The sequence below is a fragment of the Diuraphis noxia genome, unplaced genomic scaffold (assembly GCF_037042655.1).
Source record: "Diuraphis noxia isolate RWA-SAM2 unplaced genomic scaffold, SU_Dnox_SAM2 contig0003, whole genome shotgun sequence".
NCBI lineage: Eukaryota > Metazoa > Arthropoda > Insecta > Hemiptera > Aphididae > Diuraphis > Diuraphis noxia.
The window spans coordinates 22,707,565-22,735,128 of record NW_028301713.1 but is presented as its reverse complement, the minus strand read 5'-3'; the positions used below and the strand labels follow the sequence as shown (position 1 = coordinate 22,735,128).

Sequence of the window (27,564 nt, the reverse complement as noted above, 5' to 3'; positions counted from 1 at the left end):
AAGTGTAATAAATTTTATTCTCAAAAAATAATTTTTTTTTTATATTTTCTCTTTACTATGTATCATAAAATACATACAATCATACGATTAACTTACTAAAAATAAACAAAATTTATGTTCTACTCAATAAATGTGATTGAATAAAATAATATTGAATACATCTAACAGGTGAATTGATGAATTATATAAACCCCGAACAGCATAGATATTATAGTAATATAAATACTTATATTTTTAAGAAAAAACTGTGGCCTATTATGTATACTTTTAAAGAAAGGTATTAATATTTTTAGCTTTACTATGTTAACTTTGATCTAACAATATTGTATTATACTATATAAATATTATTTATTTATAACTGGTTAATATAAAATTTGATAAAATTTTAATAAATAATATATCTATTTCTGAAAGATGAATAACAAGAACAATTATAATATTATTTGTTTTTACAGAAAGTAAAAAAAAATGTTTCACAACAGTTCTAATTTGCATCAATTAAGATCGATTACGCAATACTAAAAACGAAGGCAATTATTTTGGGGTTATATCTCTAAAGTAGGTTATTCAATTGAAGACGGTGTTTTTTATTGTGTTGAAGAATAATTAATTAGATATTTTGTCCAGTAAATGATAATTTAAAATTAGTTTAAACATTAATCTTATATTATTAAAAATGTACACAATAAATAATTTTATCAATGTAAAGATATATTAATTTTGTTTAGAAAAATACAAAAACAGATGTTTTGTTTTGTTTTATACTTTCCAATGAATCATCCTAATTTTAACGGTTGATATGCATACCTATATATTTATATAAATGAATATATAATTAAATAAATTAGAATTCTAATAACATATAAAATAAATATATACATTTTAAATTTTAAAATTACATTGTTATTGAGAACAAATATATTATTAACGATTATATTGTTTCATGTTTAAAGACATAATATTTTGAGAATATGTGTAAGTACTATATTATTGTTGGCTATTTTTTTTTAACCTTGGTTTAATACAGATCTTTGTATTTAACGAATCATTAAATAATCATTAACCAGCTAAATAATAATAGGTAATATTATCATTTAACTTGCTTAACCCGAGCACACTAAAGTCCTTTAAAAATCCTACCTCTCATATGTCTCAAACTGTGTGTTAGATTCGTTCACTGTGATTATGCTAGCAATATATTTTTATACATATAGATATATAATGGTTAAAATATATTAAGTAACAATTTTACAAACATATTCAATTTGGTTTATCATTATGTAATTTTATTCGTTTTATTGAGAAAAGTCTAAAAATTCAAGTATTCAATTGAATGACATTTATTGATAGCAATTTTATTATTTGGGCCTATCACTTTTTAACTTGTCATATTATCACGAGTTTATCAAGTGTAGACCGGGCGTTTGTAGAATCGAACTAGTCCTGATGTTAAATAAAAGTAATAAAAAATCCTCACGTGTCCAAAAACCATTTTTAATATAATTTTCTTATTCATAATGCATTTTTGTTTAAATCCCATATTAAATTGCCCTACTTTTCTTTATATTATGTTTTGATTTTTTTTTTTTTTTTAAGAGTGAAACGTTTTAATATCTGACGACGGATATTGGAATTTTTAAAACAAAGAGGTAATTCTAGTCGAATTGAACAAAAAATAAATAAATAAATAAAAACGTATTATAAGTTTAATTTTATAAATACGCCCTGTGTAGTCAATAATAAAAAACTGACTATCTATACCCGTTTCGCAAAGGGATTTAAATCTATTTTTTTCGTTTTAAAATGGTCATAAATTATAATCGGAAAATTATATTATACTATACCATAAAAGAAATCCTTTTCTGAATTTTTTCAACCAGTTAATTCTATTTCTATATTCTCTTTCAACGTATATATATATATATATCGATATTTATAAATATTTTGTTAACCTCCGCGTGGCCGTGTACTATGGAACGATTTTTCTTTAAATTTACATTTTTGATTATCCAATGGTAAAAAAACTGACTACATAAATCGTCTATTCAATATTAGCTGATGGCACACCAATTCGTTGTTTGCTCACGCTGTGATGATACGCTCGACTCTACATTGTTTCATTGAACAAACATCTTGGATAAATACACATTTAAGTTTGAAAATGCAATCTTCTTCACATGGAATTGCTATATATATTAGCTTAACCAAACTTTTACAGAGTTTGTTATGTGTAATCTTTGTACAATAATGCCAATACCAGATCACACCCCCGGGAAACGGAAAAAATAATTTTCTCAAGCAGGTAAGTAATTGACGAATGAAGAGTTTTTTTTTTTAGTTAGATAGATTACGTTTATAATTTATATAATATACCATAATAATATTTAATTGTATATAAATAAATGCTTAAAGTAACGGTCTTCACTTAATACGAATCAAATTTATATGTATGTTTATTAATTATTATAATATTGATGGAAATATTAAAATCATATAATTATGATTGATTATATAAAGTTTATAAGTTATAAAAATTATTTGTGTCACATAGGTTGGTAGGTTGGTTTTAGATCGACATTTGAAAATTATAAAACTTTCTTACATTTCTTTTTCGCGTCAAAAGTGTGAACACATCTGTATCTACCAATACAATATTAACGTCAAGTGAATCATGTACAGGAATTTTATGTTTCATTATTTTTTAGCTAAATTGCATTTTATGTGTGACTAAAATATTATTCCATACTTTTACTTTACAGTATATATTATATTATATGAATAACCTAACTCAAGATACTGCTAACTTGGTACATGTATGTTTTTTAGATTTTATAAAATATATTTAGAATAATCTGATATTGTTATAATTTGTACAATTATTGCATTACCTACATTATATAATAATTATAAATATTATTATGCAACGTTGAGGACAATTAAAGTAACACGGCGTTAGGGATAGGCATTTTAGCTACACTGTTCATGCATTACTATACAATAGGTGTATAGTAAGTTAAATAATAAACTCAAGATCACACAATTTTTTGAATTATATACTGTTCAAGTAAATTACACTCATTCGTCAGTTCTGTTTTAAGTAAATATATATTATGTGATAATTATTAATTACGTTATTTTATCATTAATTAATAACTAAATTAATAAATATAAATTCAGTGAAATTGAAATCATTATTTTTTTTTTTATTTTTTTATGATAATTATTATATTTTTTGGCATTTTAGAAGCCAAAGGTCAGTATGACCTATAGAGGTTATAAGTAGTTGTGGTAGTAATATAATTTATATTTTAATGGAAGACTTTATTATAATATAAAAGATTCATAAGCAATATTTTATAATCAAAAATAATTTAGCAGTTTTACTAATAAATTCAGTATATAAACTTGAATCAAACTAAATATTATTATGATAGAATCATGTTTGGTCGTGTGTAATTTAAACTTTATGACAAAAAATTTCACCTATACTTAATAATATATTATGTAAAATATAATAACATTTTGCTTTATGTATTGAAATTTCATATTTATTTTTTCAGTATAGAAACCAAGAATTGTAGTGAAATTTAATAACGACTTAGTTATTAGTTTTATTTTTTAATTATAAAACAATATTTAGAATTTTTCTAAAATGTCTTAGTTGCTTTGTTCAACTGTCCTTAAATTGACAATATAAATATATTGCGTTCTTACATTATACGTTTTAAAGAAATCATGTACTTAAAAGAGTTTTTCAACTCGACATTTGATAATTTTTATCATTAAACTTTGAGAATTCTCGAGAATGTATAAATAAAAATATCATTACAAATTCTTACTTTTATCATACATCGAAGGGTGTCGATTGTGTCGATGATGACATTGCAGTTTAAAATTTGCAAAGATAGCTTTATTTTTAAAAGAAATGCAACCAAGGAATTCGCTCTGCTGTATATTTATGTTTTTATAAATGTTTTATTTTACCATTAATAATAATAACTTATTTATAGTGAATATAATTAATAATGGAGTTTTTAAATTAGATATTTAAATATAATACATTCTGAAATACTATAAAATATAAATTACAATTTATATTGATAATTTCTTTTTATTGTTAAGAACCAAACAAACTTAAAAAAAAAAACAATTGAGTGGATAGGTACTGTAGGACATATCGAGTGTACATTATAAATGCATATTCATTTTAAAGTAATTTAGATTTTATTTTTACTAATGAAGTATATGAATATTTATTACAATAATTACCAAATAATAGATTGAATTTAATACAATTTTTTTTTTATTATTACCTATTTTTTATTTCCACAATCTGTTACATACATTTTGAACAATAAGTGAAATTAATAATTATGGCGTGAAGGACGGATTAAAGATTCATTCCAGTGAAGGCATTTAAAAAAAAAAAATGAAAAAATGAGAGAGAATTTTAAATAACAATGTTAGGAGATATTAGAAGAGGAAAGATAAATAAGAATAACAGAATTTAATATATTTATTTGTTATTCGCTCAATTTGTATTCCACAGGGCATTAAAATATTTATTAAAAAAAAAAAACCACAAATATTATTATGTTTTTGGTGCACCTACCAATTTCAGTTGACCTGACAATATTCTAAAACAATATTGCTTTAATGACTGGGTAAACAGTAAAAAAAATAAATATGTGTTGGCATGACATTTTCACTATTTCCAAATTAAAATGTTGGAAGTGTCAAAAATATTTGTTTTACCTACTTTTAATTTTCCGTTGAAGTTAAGTCTTCGTTTAAGCATATTCCTACATTTATTTTTCAGTTATCAATATTATATTATGTGTTTTGAATTTTTCGATTATAATATTAAAACTATCGTTCTATCGTACTTGCGTATAATTTCGAATAAACTCTTCAAATCAAGAAAACAATAAAAGACTTGTTCAGGAAGAACGGTCTATAGATGACAATACAGTATAAAGTTTCTCTTAAAACTTTTAAAAGCTGATTTCTCATTTCCATACATCGTTTCACCATACTTATTGAAGTTTATAAAAATATATATATATATTTTTTTATATAAACTAGTAGTACACAAAAGTTTAACGTTCTATGGCCTACGCTCCAAATAAAATACGAGCTACATTGTATGTGGGTTTATTCTCATTAGTATTTAAGTGAAAATATTGTAAAGAATAAATGCCAGATAAAAATTATTCAAATAAAAATAGATAAAATAGTTTTTGATTTGATAAAATATGAATGATTCAGAATTGTATGGATAAATACGCAAGTATATATTATGTAAATTATAACTCAACTACCTCAAAAATTGACTACCATCATCATTTAACACGCAGTAAATTCTATTATAGTAATACCATACCTAGCGTATTACCATTGAATAAAAAAAAAATATATATATATACAATCATATTATAATCCAAGTATTTACCAGTCTACCAAGGTGTAAAAATAAGTATACCAAATAAAAAGGTTTAAAATTATTATGCTTGGAAGATAATTTAAACTGTAAAAAAATAAAACGTAAGACTCGGAAAACCTTAAATTATTGAATTATTACTTGCTTGGTTTTCAAGCTGAAAAACACGTTGAACCACATTGTCTGAAACTATGTGGTGGAGAAACCATAATTTTGTGGAAGTTTTGAATACGAACGTCTGTTTGTCGTTTTCGTGTGACAAAACGGTAGACTTGAGCGATGATTAATGGAGAATACGATCGCGTTTTTTCGTTTATTATTAAACACTATTATATTAGCTATACGAAGCGGGACGTGTATACAAAGAAAATAATAATTTATGGAGTGAACAAGGTAAGCACGTAAAGCTTATATTGATCGAATGAAACTATAGGCGTAGGTATAAACCCAAATTGGAAAATAGTTTACTTTTTTGTAATTAAATAATATGATAGTCGATAGTGTTCTATATTCAGTTGAAATTTGTTAAGAGCATAATAATATTGAACAACAGAATGTTAAATGTTTGAAATAATCTAACTTCTATTAAACATGGAAAGAGTGTTGCTGATTTGTATAAAATAGTTGGGAACTTAAAAATGTTTAATGAAAATTTCTGCTCAAATTGTAATGCCGACTATATGCCCTCTCTATGAAGTCACCTCTTATTACTAGGTAGTCCTGGTGAGTGCACTATAAATTTTCAATTTTAAAATGAGTATTTTATTTTTTGGAAGTTGTAAGACATTAATATATTTTTTAATTATGTGAACAAAATACATTGAATCTTGATATATTTGTATTTATTTATTGTATAATGGTCATATTTTTTAATGCTATTGTGATATGTTATATTTCAATATTTTAACTAGTGTAAAATTAATTGTAACGATTTTCTTACGCTATAAGTTACAATGGAACATTAAATTAATATTAATAGTAAAATGTAAAACATAAGTAATTAGCATTATAATAATGAATGTATTCAAAACAGTTAATCCCTTTTATAGTCCTCGTATAATGTGTGTATACTTTATAATATAGTCATCGTAAGTTTTCTGTAATGTTTCAATAAGTAAGTGTGTTAAAATGAAATTTCAAGTCTTTATTTGAACTTTAACCTAAGTTTTCTATTTAGTTTTAAAGGTGGTTAATGAAAGATTGAGCTTATAAATGAAATATATTGAGAGACAAAACCAATTTCTTACTTAACAATGATAAATTGTAATAAATAATCTTATAACTAATATGGTTAGCTTTAATTAAACGAATAACCATCAAGAAAAACTTAATTTTGATAAAAATAATAATTCTAAAATGTTAAAGATCTTATAGTCCATAAATGTTTATGTTATAAATATAAATCGAAGCTTGTTTAAAACGTATAATGAATTAATTTATAATATTTTTAATAATTAATTTAAAATATGGTTTGTTCATTAAATTTTAAATAAATTAATGCTAAAATAATTGGAGAATTTTATGTATCTTTAAAATATAAATTTAGAATTTAGAAATACCTATCATGAAAAAATCTTTGAAGGTGGGCAAACGTACGCTTTTACGTTATACACACTACAACACTATAGAGAAACTATGATTAATGTGAAATTACAATTGTTTTTTTGGTATGAGTTATATATATATATAATATATAAATAAACAGTTACTAAAACGATTATAAACAGTGAAATTAAATGGTTAAGTCTAGTAAGCATGTATAGCGTAGTTCACCAAGCATGTTCACCTCATAATTAATTTATTCAAATAAATTCTAATTTCTAATTTTTAAGAATCTATATTCAAAGACCATAATTTTTTAAATTGTAAAAATGTTTTATATTTCTTTCCAAATAATTTTTAAGCATTGTAATACTATCCTTAATATAGTCAAACATTTCAAGAATTGAAAAACTACTCGTTCGAATTTTAATTCTTATACGACAATATTCCTCAGAAAACAAAGTCTAACAGTTTAATCTAGAAAATGGAATTTTTTATTTAAAATTAGAAATTTTTACCTATAAAAAATCTCAAATGTGAAAATATGATTTTAATGTTATTTAATGTTACCTAAAAATATGCTAACTATATTGAAGGAATGGCTGCTCAAATTTCCATAATCGTACTCGCAGATAATAACTACGGGTTGAAGTGATGACAGAAAAAAACAATCTCCTTGGTTTATTTGAATAATAAGTTTACTGATAAATTATAGTTTCTCCGGACGATGATAAAACATTTTTTATATCTTTTGCAAATTGTATTAATATATATTATTTTTTGATTTACAATATCTCCGAGGGGTCTTATATATAATAAGATTGATGCGCAAGAAAAAAAAGAGGAAAAAAGAAGTATTCTCTGGGAGAGGTGGCTTGAGGGTACTTAATGGATAAAACGTAAGGATAATTATTGATTTAGGAGGATTCGCATTGGCCACACATCGAACGATACTGCTTTTATTAAGAAGTCAAACGAAAACGGAAACGGTAAACGGAAAGTCTTACGTATATTATGTATTGTAACAATAGGTCATACCACGTAAGGAAACGCACGTGTATTAGTTCGTCGAGGCATGGCCATTCCATTTATCCGCTGTTATTATTATTATTATTGTTATAAAGGTCGAACGCAACCTTTGGACTTTACGTCTCCTAGGCGTAATCCGTTAATTAGCAAAGTTCCAATCAAAGGTGAGTGCCGGAGGGACCGCCGTTGCCGGTCGCGATTCCCGCCGTCGTATCCACGCGGCAAAGGGTCATCATATAATATTATACCGTTTTATCTTATTTCATCCACACCCCCATACACCGCACTTACCACATCGACCAATCGTTACGTAACAATCGCCTTATACAGGCAACCTGCACACCACATGGGTACCAAAGTTTTTTACACTTAGCATCTCCCCGTGATATACGAGTAAATGTCTTTGGTAGGTATTCACACTGAAATAACACCATTGTATCGACGTTCTGTGTTCACGTCGTTACGACTTAAACTGTACACAACAATAATATACATCTACAATAATCATATTATCAACCATAATAGCGATTATCCATTGACAATATTATGATCTTTATTTTGTGCAACGGACATGTAAACTGAATAATTAATATAATATTGTACGCTATGTGATCTACGTGTGTGAATTTGATAGTGAAATGGATTTTTGTTTACGAATAACAAGCAAATTACATATTGTTTAAGCTCATTACCGCCATTATATCAGCGTTGACAACCCTAATTTAAGTACGGTCACAGACCGGGATAGATCTTACTCGGTGGCTGGTACTGGCGCCATGGCTTCAGGCCTCTGGCAGTCTTATGCGTATGGCGCGACTTTATGAACGGTTCACCAATTGTTGTTACTTATTTTTTACGATTTTTTGTTTTCCGGTATGAGAGTGTTTCGTTATTTGTTGAGTTTTGAGTGACGCGAGTTAATGTTACGGATATAATCACATTACTATTCTCGATTGGTATCATATAGTGATCTTTTTTTTTTTTTTTTTTTCCGTTCAAAAAACCAGGAACGGGTGGGAAATGTTTAGCACAGTACTGCCACCCGGTCCCGTATCGTTTATTCGCCGTCAATTATCGTAGTTATTTTACACACGCGGGGGCCTCTAACCACCCTGAAAAACTGGCCTTCGGCCCACAAAATAATAAAGTTTACCTTAACTGTCCACCCGCCTGTCTGGAGCGCTCTGCTTCCTCCTTTAGCCCAAGTATTTGTCTCCACCATCATGTCAAACGCTATCCTCTGATTATCCACCAATGCCTCAATCCACCTTCTCCTTGACCTGTCATCTGGGAGGAGCTTCTGCTCCGGCCCCAGAATGATATCAGGAACATCCTCGGCCGTAGTCGCCGACCGATGCACTGCTCCATCCCTTGCCTACACTCCGCCCAGTGCAGACAATGTAACAGCGTATGTTCTACTGTGTCCTCCAGCTCTTCGCAGTGGTAGCAGCGGGGATCAGCTGCCCTCCTCCTCTTCCACAGATAATGTTGGAAGCAACCATGCCCTGTCAGAGCTTGGGCCATGTGAAATTTCATATTCCCGAGCCTTGACTGATTCAGCCACCTCCGGATATCCGGAATCAATCTCCTCGTCCAATCAGATAGTGACCTAACCTATCTAATGTACTAATTAGACGCAGTACCCGACTGTGATTTGTCGTGTTTCCTGGTCAATCGAGCGTTGGCATGAGGAGTTGTTGTATGGTTTTTGAGCCGTTTCTGGGCTCAAGTTCATGTCAACGATGTCGTTTGGATCATATTATTTCCATTTTAATCATCGTCGTGTGCAGATGGATGAATTCTCAATTTTCAAGTGTTGTTTGAATGACCCCTTGTCCTGCTCCTCCAATCGCTATATTAATTGTCACAGTAGTGTAAACGACGCATTCATATGTTTTCGTCATGGTGCTGTCGTGACCAAAATTAAACATATACAGGTTGGGAATCGACCCACGTAAACAATTGCAAACCTTGAAGTCTAAATCTTCTGAAAAATCAGTTGTTCCAACTAATCACTAGCGATACTAACGGAATTATTTTGTACAATATTATGATTGATAGGTATCTTTAATTGTAGATATTCCCACATTTTTCACGTGGAATTATGAATAATTTATGTCATTTAAAATTTATAAATGCAATTTAATATAATATACTCCTATATTAAATTGTAACTATATATTTTGTTCATTTATAATTAATTAGTATTAATTGTTGACACTGGGTGTGACCAAACGCTAGTGATTAGTTGGAACAGTTGATTTTTTCAGAAGGCTTGTGCTTCACTTTATTTTAGCTCGATTCTCAACCTGTATATTATCTTTAATCGTGGTCGTAACACAAGAAGTTGCATCCAGTGTAAAATATGTTTAGGCATGTGTTTTCGTATGATCACTGTAGTCTGTGGAGCCCACTTGGTTGTCACTGTTCTTCAGGTGCTTAATATAACAGTAACACAAGTAGTTTAATTGTATTATTTTATATCTCTAAATCATTTCTGTAGATACCAATATCGTTATTTATACATTATATATTTCTCCACCCAATTTTTATACATACCACGAGTAGGTATATATAATATTTTAAGACATTCCAATGATTGTACAAGGTTCCGACGATCGGTCATCAGCCTTCGAGTCCATATATATATATATATACATTTACGTAAAAATAAAAGGAAAACTATTTACTGAATATCAACGAGTTCATTTTTACGAGATGACATGGTGTCTAGCGTGCGTGACGTATGAATCAATTAAAGAATACCTGTGCTTAATATTTATTACTTATTATATTATAAATTACTTTAAAAATATTTTAATCGATTATATTCCAATAAATATAAACATATCAAATAATAATCAACATATTAATAAGTTTATTGAGTATAGCAATAAGCATTTATGTGGCTTGGTGAGGCGCGGTCGTACGCTCAATCTGCGGAAACGCACTGAGCTTACGTACCGGCCGCAGTTGCTAGCTCCCGGATGGGTGACCACCCGGGACTTTTAGCAACATATCCTTGCCACACTTACACAAACACGTGTTACAACCCTACCCAATTAAAAACCTACAAACAAATATACAAAAATAATCCCTACCGTACCACCCCACACCCAATGGCCTATGTTGCCGCTGGTTCTCCTTACAAAAACAAAAAAAAAATAAGCATTTATTCTTTTAAAATCTTAACTAACATAATATCTAATATAATTTTTTTTTTTATAATAAATATGATATCTATTGATGTAGGAAAGTATTTAAAATATTGTGTTCACTTGATCGGAATACATAATTCATTACAAAAAAATAAAGTCCATTAAATAATAAAATAGAACCATTATTTTAGTAAGTATAAAATAAATTAATTTAAAGATTATTTACTCCATATATTTTTCATTGCATCTCATTACGTTTTTGTTTGCTTTAATTCTTTTTAAATCGAAAATACTATATTATTTCTCCTTGAATTATATAAATTCGAGAAGGTATAAAATAATCATTGAGATTGGTGTGGATTTTAAAATAAATAGTTTATCGTTTATGTATTGTTTCTAGAAACAAGTGTCCATTAAATGAAATGATCCATAGACCATAGAAGTATTAAGGTACATAAAAAAAAATTTAAATAAAAGCTTTTAAAAGAAAACTTTTATAAACAACTAGAAGCTTTTAACAGTGATTATAATTGCTAGGTTAATCAGACTTTCCAACTTGTTTGCTCCTATACAAATTAAAAATTATGTGCGAATAGTGTAAAAAATAAATCCTATGATTAATATTTCTTTATAATATATCTACGTATTGTCTATGTCATATTTTTATAATATTATAAGGGAATTTTAATTTTTTTTTCTTTGAAGAAAATATGTTCAAACCATTTTTTTTTATTGATCTAAAATATACATCGACAACTAGGCCATTAGTACACGCATTTTTGATTACATTGTTAGTATTTTAGTATTTACATGATTACATTAAATTAATTTGTACAATTCTGTTTTTTTTTTTTTTTAAGAATAAGATTAAGCTGTTCAAACCATTTAAAATTATATGATTGAGTTGTTTTTATATTTCGAATATAATTCGATAGCCGCTGTATAATATAATTTAGTATTTAAAAACATTTATTAAATATTTTTAAGATCAAAATTTGAATTATCATTGGTTACTTTTCCCTCAACCTTAAAATGTGTAAACAGATTATTTGTTAATAACACGAGTCTTGCATACATTTTTGACGTCTAACCGAATTAGTTAGGTAACGAAAAACTTTAATTCTCTCTCTCTTTTTTCCATCCTTTGAAATGTTGCACTCTTAAAAAACAAACTACTCAGATCTGAAATGATTAAAATTCAAAAGTTTTAATGAATTTGTTTCGTCAAGTTAAAAGAAACTATTACAATATTATAATTGATACTGAATGAATGGCTATAGCCGTTGATAACTTTTAATCTCTGGTTTCGTGTAATGTGATATAGTACTGCACTTAATGAATAATATTAATGTACGTTTGAACTCTGGAGTGTTTTTTAATATCCCATTGGAGCTTAAATAACTTGTTTCATTGTTCCGAAAACAAACATAAATATCTGATTGATTAAGTATAGATTAAGTCTGTAGCATATAATTATAATTATTATTTTTTTTTTTTTTTTTGGGGGGGGGAATGTAATGTAATGTAATGTAATGTAACCACCCCCCCCCCCCATAACTTAAAAAAAAGGCTTAAATATTGATATTGTCATTTATTTTATAATTCACCATTTTTATTTTAGTATAATATATTGTACGTATATTGATTAAATATTGGACAATCCCCTCCCCCTGAGAAATCACCTGATTGGCGCCACTGGATTAGGTCTACTCCTCAAGGAAACGTGTCTCTATAATTCAATTACATCGATGAGAAAAATCACAATTAATTTATAATAAAAATTATCACAAACACGTGGTCAAAGTCACGTTAAATCATTGAAAACTGTGAAGAACGATTGTCTCCCAAAACGTTTCATAATATATTGTTAATAAAATATAATTCACTGCTTGCGTAATTTAAAGCGCAACAGAAAAACAGAAAACCGTTGTAACAATACTTAAAGACCGATGATTTTCGAATTTTCGGAATTTCGGAACATCATTGTCCAACAACCATACAAATTTTAAAATTCTGTGTCACCCGAATTTCGCTTAAAAAAATATTTCAGTTCACTCAGAACATTTTACGTCATCATTACGGTCTTGAAGAATGAATATAATCGATCCTGGTAGGTTAGGCGTAGTAGTTATAACATTTTACCTAGAGTTGGTCAGCTAACGCATACTTAGAGTTTGATAACATCACGCATCGTCGGAACCACTTTCGTTTGGCTGAAAGAACCATAGATTTAAGTGAAACCCCTCCCCTTTTAGTTGTATTTTATAAGTTATGTTACTGATGCGACGTCATCTATAGTAGCAATGTATACCTACATTGTATACGGTTGTAAATATGTGTTGATGCATTGGTGTGGCTCAACTGATTGGCATCGATTTTGATTACCGAATCAGTAAATTAACTGTTAAAAGTATTTAGATTGTTACCATGATCAAAATACTTGTTTTCTTTAACTCACCAAAACATTTAAAACTTGGCGAACTTGACTCAAAAATAATTCAACTTGAAATTAATATACTCGTAATAATGTCGTCGATTTCTGGTGTACAGAACGCGATGATATATTTGAAAAAAATAATAATCATCATCCTATACAATATGTAATCGCATATTATCATAAAATATAATCTCGACGGATTCACATAAATTTCAATAATTATCTGATGTCAATTATAATACAATTTATAATGGGCATTTAATAGCCGATCGTCAGAAAAAAATTTTTTTCACTTTAATTTATAATATTATATAATTAGAATACAAAAGAAACTGTCAATATAAATTATGCATATTATGAGTGACGAAACCGTCCACTTAGCACGGAAATTAAATATTATAATTATTAATGTACCTAATTTGCTCACAAACGAAATTGGAATTATTTAATTTTTAATAAGACGTGTTTTATAATAAATAAATAATTTTATTTGAATATGATTGAATTCCGCGCTTCTTTTTAAATTATGTACAGTACACAATGGGAAATGTAATTTTTAATTAAATCGTTTACAGTTTACACAGTCATACAGATTTTATTAAACATTTCTTATTTAATAATATGAAAGAGAAGAATATAATAGGCATTTTAACGTTTAACAGAGCATACTTATACAAAATTATACTGTCTCGTTGAAACGTTATATTATTTCAAGTTAATATTCGATAAAGTTAAATATCGGTTGATAAAAATAATAATATTAGATAATTGTACGTAGACTTCACTTTAATATTTTACCTACAACAAATACACACATACGGTATGGGTATGTTTTATTCTTGTTTGAACGCACATGGCATATAGTTACAAATATTTATGAACTATGAGTATTTTTATTCACCTAAAACTGTTAATATGTATAATATTTATATAAATATAGTGTGACATTTTAATTATGCTCTCACTATTTTCATGCTTAATATGTTTATGTCAAAAACAGATCAAAATATTCAAAAAGAATCTCCGCTAAATAATTTGAAGTAAAAAAAAGGAGTTCTCGTTTGACAAATAGAAGTTTGTATCGCCAAAGATACTCCACAAGTAGTACAAAAAATATCCAGAATTTAAAAATATGGTATTCAGGAAAATTTAAAAATTCTAAAAATTAGAATTCACAAATGTATTATCATTGGAAAAATGGGAGCGAATATGCTTAAAAATCAATTCATTTTTTAATGAACTCACAATAGTTATTCTAATCAGCATTAAATAATTAAACGTGCTTAATTCAAAACTTTTCATAATATTATAATAATATCAATATTATGAAATGTTTTCGCAATAATTCTTTAACTCACATGTTGCAATATTTATTTACATTTGTCTTGCTTTTACATCCTTAATAATGGTTTAGTTTCTTCTCCCTACGTTTTACATAATATAAGCCATGACCATCCACTTTTTTTTTCTTTAAGCCCAAGCCGAAAATTTGCCAGGTGACGCGGAGAGTTAAAAACGCTTCGGATAGCAAAAACCTAATACAAAAAGAGCACCAGTGAAGTAAATTACCATTGACATAAATGAAGAAAAAATAAATACCTACTGTCGATAAATATTGCTAAATGTCAATGGACAAAAATCCCTAAGTCCGTATTGTCATCAATGCAGCGTTGTGTGTGACATATTTTTAAGTACGTTTGAACCTAAATCAATATTTTTACAAACAAAATATTGTCAGATAAAATCTGACCCTTATTTTATAAGTCACCATGATTTTTTCGATGCATCGGTCGGCGCACAGAATGTTATTATTATTTATTTTTTTTTTTATTAGAAATAAGCCTCGGCTGCGGAGGCCATTGGCTGACATAGTTTACATTGTTAATGATAATTGTTGTCGAATGTTATTATGTTCTATGTCAAACATTGTAACTCATTATTGATGACCGTTTTATACTTATGTTCTTTGTTTTTTACGAATGCTAAATAAGTCTAGTTGGTAAGAGTAGAGGGCATCATATCTGAATGCTTATCTAAGAATATAAACCACCACGGAAGATTTTAACTAAATCTAGTTCAATATAATATGGTGCAATATTCGAATATTTTTTAGTAAGATAGTATTGATTATGAAATTCATCGTTCAGCTAGTTTTTGACTTTAAATGTATTACAGTAGTTATTATAGGTACTTACAATATTTTAATACCTATCAGAAACGTATATAATGTTAATGGATTTATAACATCTTAGACCAGCGCTAAAAACTGACTGATATACCGGCTTAAAATGTATTTTTAATAAAATCAAGATGCTTTATCATGACGAAACATATACATCAAAATTGTATATTCAATTACGTAATTTTATACTATATTTATTGAAGATCGGCTACACATTGTCACTCCCAGAATTTCCAGGAATAGGGAGGCAGTAGCATAACAATTAAAAAGTTTATTTGTATGACGATATTCATCGAGAAATAAATATTTGCAGGAAATCAAGTAAATAATATGAATCGTTGTAATATTATAATATTATAGTTTAACTATTATAATTCTTCAACCGGATATTTTAGTTGATGGATAAAAAATTATTTATAAAAACTGGGTCTTGGGACTTACGTATTTAATCATTATTGTAGGATATAGCTACAACGCTGTGTAATTATATCTTTATGTCTGTATAACTACTAAATAACAATATTATTCTGAGATTCCTATAAACGCTGTGATAAGCTTTTTAGCTACATCTGAATGTTAATAATTACCAATTTTATTTTCTAACTTTGTCTTTTTAAATTCCATATAAATCTTCCATTTGTCTAGAGAATCGATGCATTTTTGATTTGAAAAAAGACCTCTGTCAAAATTGCGTTTGATTATTAATGTTGTGGACGATAATTATAATTAGGGGCCGGATTCATATGCACGATGCACGAAAAATCCTCAAAATATGCTTCTAAAAATACTATAGGTAAAATATGTATTTATTTTTAAATATGTACTTAAATATTCACTTAAAACTTTGTTTTAAATTATGTACAAATATGTGATATATATATATATATATTATGAATGTAAAAATAAGTATTAAAAAAGAATAAAAAAATGTTTAAAGTTTATTTTGTATTTCTTGAATTTGATTCTTTGATTTTTAAATTGTTCTTGTGTTTATCACATGATAAATGTTGGTCTACCAAAAACTTTTTGGTCACGTTAACTGTAATTTCACAAATATAGAAAAACAAAATTGAACGTGAAAATACGACGAAAACGAATAAATAATAATATGCACTATAAAACTACAAATATTACTAATACACACATTAATTTGCTTATAAATCCGATCCTGATAATGTATACTTGGACAAATTCTCCTAAAATTACCAAATCTTGACCAGAGAAAATGTTTGTAAAATATCATCATTGACAAACATTTCGATTTTAAAAGTTTAGCTCAATAATTATGTCGTTGCAGGTATTTCACTTTGCAATGAACTTCAGTAGATATTTAAAATAATTAAAATACACCAACTACTTTGCGTACATGTGCAAATTGGGAGTGCAAGGTGTATATTTTCACACCCATTATAATTATTGTTATCGAATTTAACACTTTCAAGTTTAATTTTTTATAATTTAAAATTTAAATGAGTAATTGTGCATAATAATAATAATAATAATAATAATAATAATTAAATTCCAATGAAAATTCTCGGCGCGCCACCTCATAACGCACATAATATATATTAATACAATATATTTAATGTTTTTCACCCATTACATTATTTAAATATATATATATATGTATTTGATCAATAAATTTGAATAATTAATTAAAATATGCTATTAATAATAATTAACATTATTGATTAAATAAATATAGTAGATCGGTAATTGACGCTCCTCATTCGTACAATGTTTCCCTTGGTTTTCATTCATGTTTTCGGAGACTGTTCACCTCCTCAAAGATGTAATGAAAAAAAAACTTAAAAATTGAAGAATTGTTTAGTTTACTTTCAAATTGATGGTAAATCCCACAATTTTATGCTTTTAACTAAAACTGAAACTGTCATAGTTTTTTGCTAAATTTTTCAAATCAAGTAGTATAGGTACCATTTGAAGTACTTAACTTATCATTTGTATACTATATTATTACCTGTGATACGAACCAATACCATCGCGGTGTTATCTACGTCCACAACGATAGACTATGGTCTACGGTGGACCCGCCGGGACCGATATACTTGGACACGTAATAATGCACACTACTCTGATGATATAATAATAATAATATGCTCACGATAGGATATACGTCAATAGATAGCAGATAATTGATAGCGTGACAATTGATAGCGGTCAATTTATTTATAGCGCGTAAATTGATCGTGAGCGACTTTTGATAGTATGACAATTTGTAGCGCCCTAAAGAATTAAATGACCAAACAATTATTAAAAAATATATATTATAGTAATAAATATTGCAAGCCATAATTACAATTATATATAACAATTAAAAGTATTAAAATTTTTAAGTATATTATGGTATAAGTCATTTTACACGTCTGTCATAATTAAAATTTAGCTGGCTAACAAATATTATACCTGTAGCTGGAAGTTATGTGCTATGCCTCTTAGATAGTCTTCAATTGTTTTATTTTCATAGTCTAAACAATTTTTTTTGATTTTAGCACTCCGATCTTTACAAATTTTTTTTGATGGTGGTTCCATTCCTGCAACATATTTCTCTATTTTCATTCTGTTTTACTTGCACCTCTTTTTGCAACGTATTTATGAACTTCCATATTTTGGGTGCGATGAGGAGTTTAAAATTGCAGAAAAACAACTGTGCCATCTTCTACGGAGTTATTTGTTCGGTGTAAATCAGCATTCAGCAGACACTATAGAATATCAGTTCCATATATTTAGTGGCAATGGTACATAAAACCATCATCAACTAATATATTTGAACCTCTTTCACTTTTTATGTATTTTAAAATTACTATATATAATTGTTAGAAGTAGTACATACTATTGTATAGTGTTTTACCGACTGACAACTGATATAATGTATAGTATATAGGTAATAGTGTAGGTATTGAATAGTCTCATTATCTATATTTCCCATATTATTTTAGATACGAGTACCTATAGTAATATTAAGTTTCTGATTATGATATATTTTATCAGTTTTATTTGGTTTTTTCGGTTAATAATTATTGTTGTATGATTGAATTCTATACGACGCTACAAATTGTCATACTATCAAAAGTCGCTCACGATCGATTTACGCACTATAAATTGACCGCTATCTATTTACACGCTATCAATTATCCGTTATTTATTGACAGGACACCCTCTCGATGACTATTCGTCAACATAAACATTATTATTTTTGATGCGCGGTGTGATTAGTCTCGCTGACGTGTCGACCCCGATAAAAAAAAAAGTTTGAAGTTTGCATTGTTATGGCTATGAAACAAGTTTAGCAGCAGCTCTGTTAACGGCTATAAAATAACACCTACCTAATATATTATTATTATTTTTATTATTACTATGATACCTACCTACTACAGAAGAAGCTGTATGAATACCATATTATATATTGTTCCACACTCTGACGTTTTGAAAGTTCATGACAAAAGAGACAATGCATATTATTATCACAACCTGACGATTTTTATTCGTAATAATATTATGAATCCATATAAATAAATAAATACGTAACAAAATGAATGTACATGAAATGAACACAAACATTGGTATTTCAATTATTAACAAATTAATAATAATGACTGTTGTTATTTAGGGATAGAAATTTAAGATAATTCATATGCTCAATGATTGTAGAATAATAGATTATATCGTAAGCTATACATCATTTCAAAAAATATTAATATTTTTGAAAACATTTTTTTTTACATTACAAACTGTTCGTCTTAAATTCGATTTTTTTTATACCAAAAATCTCTATAATTGAAACTGCTTTTAAAGACTAAAAAAAATTGTATGTCATCATTCCAGAAAGTTAGAACTTAAAACATTAAAGTATAAGGATAAAAACATGGTTTAACTTGTTACCAAAAAGTGTTTTCATCGTTTATCATTATATTTTATCAGTTAATTAAAATTTAACACAATATCCACGAAATACTAAAAATATGACTGCTCTATGATGAAGAACAATTTAATCCTACTTTAAATAAAAGAGCTGTCACGAACTCTCTCTTTTTTTAAGATGTACAATGTAATGTATATATATAAACTATTATGTATCCTATTTAGTAGATTATTAACTCCATCGTGATTATTTGTCACTAAAAGCAGGGTGGTCAACAATCTGAGAACTAGTGACAATAGCTGACGTTTGACCTAACAACATTTTTGTAACTGAGGCCAAAAAATGTATTACACCAGGGGCCACCCTAAAATTTAATTGTTTAATAATAAATAATTTCATGATTTGAAACCTTAATAACATACCTATTTTTATAGTAATAGTTAAACAATAAAAATTATTTTTTTTATTATTTATTATATGTATTAGACATAAATAGCATTATATAGCTAGACTATAAGATGCATTTTTAAATCTATCACATATGAAATAGATTATGAGTTATGATTGTTACTGATTTATTATAAAATAGTATGCGCTATTCTTTAAGAGGACGCCACACCCGCATAATATGTTGTCTCCGTCTTACAAACGTATAACATAGCAAAATCTGTTTAGCGCGGGACAACTGTTCTCCCTCAATATTTATAATTGAATTTTCAAAATTTCACAACGCATAGGTAAAAACTTTTTCTGTGTCATAGCATCGTTATTTTTTTGATATCACAAACCAATAATTTTAAGTAATTTAATGAAAAAATAAAAAATAAATGTATTTTCTTAAGCTTATAACTTTAATTATATTTATGTTATCAAAAAAATAACGACACTATGACACAGATAAAGTTCTTACCTATGCGTTGTGAAATTTTGAAAATTCTAATGTAAATATTGAGGGAGAACAGTTGTCCCACGTTAAACAGATTTTGCTATGTTATACGTTTGTAAGACGGAGACAACATATGCGGGTGTGGCGTCCTCTTAATGTGTATAGCATACGTAATTTATTTTTTAATTAATTTAAAAGTTTAAAGCAACTTTTATTATATAATTCACGTTTTTACTTTTAAACATTCAATAATTACTTTAATTATGCCTTTATAGTTCAATAACAATTTTATGTTTTGATAACGTTATTACTTTATTTTTTTTTTTTTAGATAATGGGAATATTTTTATGGGGCTACTTGGTGTACTCGAGGCTTGACACTACTTTACAAGAATGGGTCGACGCACTTGAAATCTGGCAAGTTTATTTGGGAATGTATGTGTTGATATTTGCGTCAATCGTGGTAATCATTGCTCCATTTTTGTCATGTTTTGCCGTTTATCAGGAGTTAAGCCAACTACTCATGGCAGTAAGTACAACATTTTAAATATCCACTATGAGACTTAATATTTTTATTAAGTGATGTGCAATCGATGTACCTATGTTAGTGCCCAAAGGTAATGTTCTGTTTAATTATTTTTATTGGCGTAATACTATTATGTTGCTCCAAAATTAATAATAACCTAACAATACAGGGGAAAAATGGTTACAAAACCATAATACTATTACAATTTACAATTAACGTTTGGTTAGGTTTTATCATTCAAACGTGGGTAAGTTTATGAAAATAATTAACTAAAATTAAATTTTCAAAACACAAGATCGATAAGTTAGAAGTTAATAGTTAACGAATCATAAATTAAGTTTCTTTTTATTAAACGCTTATCGCAATTAACAATGTATATACCTATTTACTTTACATCGTACATGATCACTAAATATTTAAACTATACACATATAAATTTATAATTTATTTAACATATTATATTAATAGTAGTGTATCAAAAATAAATTTAAAGACATGTAATATTATTCCTGTTTACTCTACTAAAATATCCTATTAGCAATATTATTTTATGAAAACAATTTTAGAAATGTTTATATTATTGTATAATAGAATTAAATTTATTTTTTAGTATCAATGTAATATTTACGTATACAACCATAAAAACATGTTAAAAGTATAAGTTTTTCTAACACTGTCAACTAAACTAGGTAGGTAGTTAAGGTAACGAGTCGATTAGTAAATTAACTAACTAATAAATGCTTACCTATGTTATTATGATATTATTATTGCGAAGATCACTAAATAAACCACTAAAGGTATCATAACAATTTCAAAAAAATTGGTCAGTATTTATAGCTAGCTGCATGATGTCAGCCTACAGCCTTAATGTAATTAAATTAATTATTAGCAATTAAATAAAAATACATTGTTTGACCTTACTATAACTACATAGGTAAGGTGTCAATTTATACCCTATACTTCGAAAATGTTACCGCGCCTTCCAATTATACCACTGGTTACCACGTTATACTTCAAACTATTGAGCATCTGAGGAATATTAGTAACTTAAATAGTTTCGCCCTTTAACCACAGTATAAGGTCGGTACCAAAGTTTGACAAACAGAGCAAGTTTAGCTATTGAGGGTTCATTCAGGGGGATCAATCGGTCGAATGAGGTTTTGATAGGGTCGGTAATAATAATATGGTTACCACTTTCCAAATAAAACAGAATATATACTTGCGGCAAGGCATAGAATTCGGAGAAATATCAGACATTTATCTAGGAAATGAATTTCAAACGACAGATCTTCTTAAATTCCTTGGGATAAGATTCCACCAAACGTATTTGTGGTGAAGTCGTTTTGACGGAGTATAACAATGTGACAATAATAATTAATGACCGTCGAAGAAACCTCTATAATTAATTATTTTTATATATCACTTGCGAGTCGAGTGATATCATAGGTTTGTTTAATTTCTCTCAACGTCTCGTTTATTCTTTGTCAATCGTTATTCCCAGAACCACTATGCACACACGACTTATTATCTTCATACCCCTAGATAACATACATACCCCGATAACGGTATAATGGCCATGAGTTTTTCAAGTGATGCCCGCAGCTGTATGACTAGATCGTGTCAGGAGCGAACGAGAAGAACAATGCTTTAAATCTATCAAAGGTAGTATGGTAATTTCACAATAACAACCATCGAGTAGTTATTATGTTTAATAATATTACTGCTATATTATCACCTATAAGTTGAATTGTTTAGTTTTGATTTCCCAACATTTTGCGATTATTGCTGATGAATCGTTTTTCCTTGCATACATGTTGACACAATATATTATGACCCATTCCAAGCTAGAATTAAGGTGGTGTACTAGGAACACATCTTTATGGGAGTTTGTTATTTGCACCAAATTAAAAATATGTAATTAGCACCACTCTCAGGTAGTCGAAAATAGAATTTGTAATTTCCACCAAAATTATTATTTATTTTTTCGATTATCGAACATTCAACTTTGAAATATTCGATTTTTCCTCGGTATCTTCGTAGACGTCGAGACTAGATTGACACGAATGACAATAATAATTTTAATAATAATAATAATACGATTTAATAACATATAATTTTTTTGATTGAACAACTTTTTTTTATATTCATAACTATACAATTTTATATAAACTTAGTACTTACATAATTACATCAATATATTGTGTATAAGCTCAGCTATTTCATAAATAAAAACTAAGCTAAATTTATATTAGGATATAAAAACTTGTAAGTCTGTACTATCGAAATACTATAGAAAAAATAATCGATTTTAATTTTGGTGCAAATTACAATTCCTATTTCTTACTACCTGAGGATGGTACAAATTATATACATATCTTTATTTTGGTGCAAATTATAAACGCATTTAAAAAAAATGGTGCAAATTACACATGTTATAAATATTTTGGGTCAATTTTGGTGCAAATTGACAACGGCCATCTTTGTCACCAATATTTATAAATATTTTTTTAATGGTACAGTTTTCAAAAAAAAAAAAACTGTTTTAATAGTAGTAGTAAGTTGTAGTAGAAGTAGTAGTAGTAGTAGTAGTAGGTCACTAACCAGGTTTAACACAGTCATATAAAATACAGGACATAAATTATATTCAATCGTAATATTTTATCGTATTTTTAGTTTTTTAAGGGTGAAACAATTTTCAAAATGTTTACCTAATAACAAATTGCTAATTTCTTGTTCATCCATACTAAATTGTATAGCCAAAAAAAACCCAACAATAAACAACAAAATATTTATATTTACTATTATTATTATATATGTATTATCAGTTATACTATAAAAAAAATTAAAGGCCACTTATCAAAATAAAATATAACATAGGATAGTGTAGCTTTCTGATAGTAAAATAAAGTTTTAAATCAGTTAACTAGCTACAGAGATTAAACCAAACATACGTCATTAATAATATGCAAAATAATTTACGGAAAAGATAATTTTATAGCATTTATAAATAATAATTGACATTTCCTCGGAACAAGTGCACCAAACATTATCAGCAGACTGCTATTATTATTTAAAAGTTTATTACTATTATATAAATAAACTGTATAATATACATATAGATATACCAACAACTTACTCGTAAAAATTTATTTTTGCCAATTTCAACTCCTTAATATCACAATTTTGAAAAATCATTTCTTGATGCACGGTTAAAGTAATAGAGAAACCGCTATTCTAAATTTCAAGTCCGTACTCCAACAATTTTTGAAATACAGCGATCAGTGAGTCAGTTTGGTATTTCGATTATATATGTTTATATATTATATATATTTATATATATTTATCTGCATCATCGTTATGATTGTAAGGGGCAATAATTGGTATTAGGTTTTTTACTATCTATTTGTGCGAGGTACTTAATAATTATTAGAGTAAAAATTATACAAGTATATACAGTCATAAAAATTTTAAGTTTAAGTCGATACTACTATTATAAGTGTATGGTTTGCTGGAGCCCATTGATTCTTAATCTGGACTTGACAAATGGACATAGCCGTTGAATCAAATCAAAAAATTTAACAATTTATTTGCTGGAGACGTGACGTAAGTACCTATTTATATATCTTTAAAAACCACGTAATACAAACCCGCACTTCGGTCGTGTGTTGTACTAGTGATGCTCGTGATAGTATGGTGTTATCGGATCGAAAGTAAACTATAGGTGAAAAATACGGCGGAAAAATCCGTAGACGTAATAAATGTGGGTGTAGTTTCTAAATGAATCATACGCATCTGAAGTGTGATCACATAACAATAAGTACCACCGAATCGCTAGATGAACGATTTTTCTTTGATTACCTCGATTCAATATTATATCAATAGTGGCCGTTGAAATGACCAATGAATACCTATATCAGAAGAAAAGTTTCAAAATTAACTCACTGAAGATATAACGTATCTTAATATAACCCCAAGAAACCAAGGTTAGGTAGAAATCACCGTCATTAGGCGATCAAGTGATGCCCGTGATACTGTGAGATCGAATTAGGAGCAAATGAAAGAAGGAAAAGACGGCGGCAAAATCCACAGCAGCGATAATTGTGAGTTATGTCGTCTTCCGTAGAAATCCATCAAAGACCGACTGGTGGTAGTGGTGGCGGCAAAGGCAGCCCAACGACGCGCCCAAAGCCCATGAACATTGCACACGCCAACACTTTTGTTTGCTCTCCGACTTCCGGTGGCCCATTCATTTTGATTAAACTTCCGTGATTTACGTTGGTTTGCTGGACGAGACGCCAAAATCTCGGGTATTATTAAGAATTACGGTTGGCTGCCGGTGATCCGGATGACGGCGGCGGTGGAGGTCTGTGGGTTTTGATTTCTTCTCAAAAGGTCTGTGTCGGATATTTCTTCGTCGACGGGGTCAGACCTTCTGAATGGAAAAAAAAAACATAACTAAACAAAACTAAACTCTACCAATAAATTTTCCCTAACGAAAATCGGACAACGCGTTTTGTTAAAAAAAAAAAATAACAATAATAATAAAAATATCCTGATAACGAAGGCTAACCGAGTGGGTGCGAGGAGGGAAGGGTGGTATTATATTATGCTGCCGTAAATATACGTAAATAATATATGATACGAACCGCACTCGGATCGGCTATTGACAGAACCAATTTGTCTGAGAAACTATTGTAATTTTACACAAAAACTCACATCAAACGAATTTTTATTGTAAATATTCAAAATAGATGTCTTATTCGTATTGTACGCGATGTCCATCCTTTAAAAAAATAATTTCTCTTTCATTACTCACTGTATAATGTGACATCAAACGAAATATATGATATAGTATATTTGTTAATTAACTCGATATAAAAACAAAAAAAACTACATATTGTCAAAAGTGAAACAAAATGACGACGTTTTTTAAATAAAATAGTGAGATACTTACTCAACAAAATATTTTATTGTTATGTGAAGAATAATTTATTGAGGGCAAATATAATATCAGTTTAGTATAATGATGCAAGTATATTATTATTTTAACAAGCTTTCACACTGAAATAAAATTAGTTTTTTTTGTGTGTATTTATTAATTTATATTTCAATAAAATTGTAAAATTTTGAGAAATACCATGTCGTTTTGTCGTTAATTTAAAATCGACGGAACTAATTGGTTCGAGAAAACTATTAAGATATTTCTCAAAAATTTAAATTAAATAAAATACAATTTTACTTGAAATTTAAATCTACATATCGATTTAAACATTTTAAACACAATAAAACAATGACACTGTACGTTGTGTTCAGTATTATATATTCTGCAAGATTTTTGTGTCAACTGTAAACTTTGACATTAAAAAATTTCATATTATCATAAATGTGAGTCAGCCTATCTGTCTTTACGCCTAAAACGTAGAGATTTTTTTATAGACCTATTGGAACACTTATAGAAAACCATTTTTTATCTAAAAATTTGAAGGGTATGAAACGGGGGATGGATGAAGTATTGAAATCTAATATTTTTTTGTTTATACAAATAGTTTCCATTGGTTACAAATAATAATAATAATAATTACATTATAATTTATTAATTTTTTTTTTGTCAGTGACATTTCTAATTTACAAATGTTATCTGTCCGTTGACCCCTGACGTACAATCTATAGTCGTCACGTAGGGTTACGTGTTTAGATTTGGTACAATTATGAATCTTAAGTCTTATAAATCAATCAACAATCGGTTCAAATTTTACCATAAGTGGCTTGACTATCTGATAATATACCACTCATATAATATAATCACAAAACCTCAATTCTTATTATCTTATTGAGTGTGATGAACAGGACCCTATATTGAGCGCGACCAATGCAGGTCAGGAATATAAATTAATATAATGGGTTCAACGTGCAAATCAATGATGAAAAAAACTGAATTTCGGAAACAAAATAGGAAGTGAAACCAAATAGTGGTTATTTTTAAGTAAAATAGTCATAGGCATGTTCACGGGTATGGCCAATCTAGCCATGGCCAGACCTGCGAAATTATTGGTCCTCCCTACCATACACTTATTCCACCATCACTGGGTATACACGCAGATATTAATATTATATTAAATTTTTATCATAGACAAATGGCAATTTAATGGATATCCCGTGATATCGTGATATCTGCTCATAGAATAATAGGTAGATAAGAATATTTAAAAAAAATATATTTTTGGAATTTTTTAAAGTTATTGTACTTTTTAGCACAATACCGGTAACAAGTTGCTCTTGTGAGCGAGCATTTTCGAAATTAACGATAGTGAAATCAAAACTTCGTAGTACAATTACTTATTAGCAAAGACTTGATTCATCAATGTTTTTATTTATAGAATAACAGATGACCAATACCATAAACTATGACGATGTAATTGAATGATTTAAAGTTATGACACCATCAAAACGCCGTCTGGAGTTATAAGAGTATTTAGTTTTTAAAA

The 27,564-nt window shown here is 28.0% G+C and overlaps 1 protein-coding gene across 1 annotated transcript in view; it reads left to right on the top strand.

Annotated features, from left to right (window-relative positions):
* Nucleotides 1-27,564, top strand: part of LOC107165321 (tetraspanin 2A) — a 216,158-nt gene that overhangs the window by 94,089 nt on the left and 94,505 nt on the right. Inside the window, exon 2 of the mRNA XM_089224324.1 lies at nt 20,885-21,082. Coding sequence (XP_089080450.1) covers nt 20,885-21,082 — 198 coding nt within the window. The remainder of the gene's footprint in view (nt 1-20,884; nt 21,083-27,564) is intronic.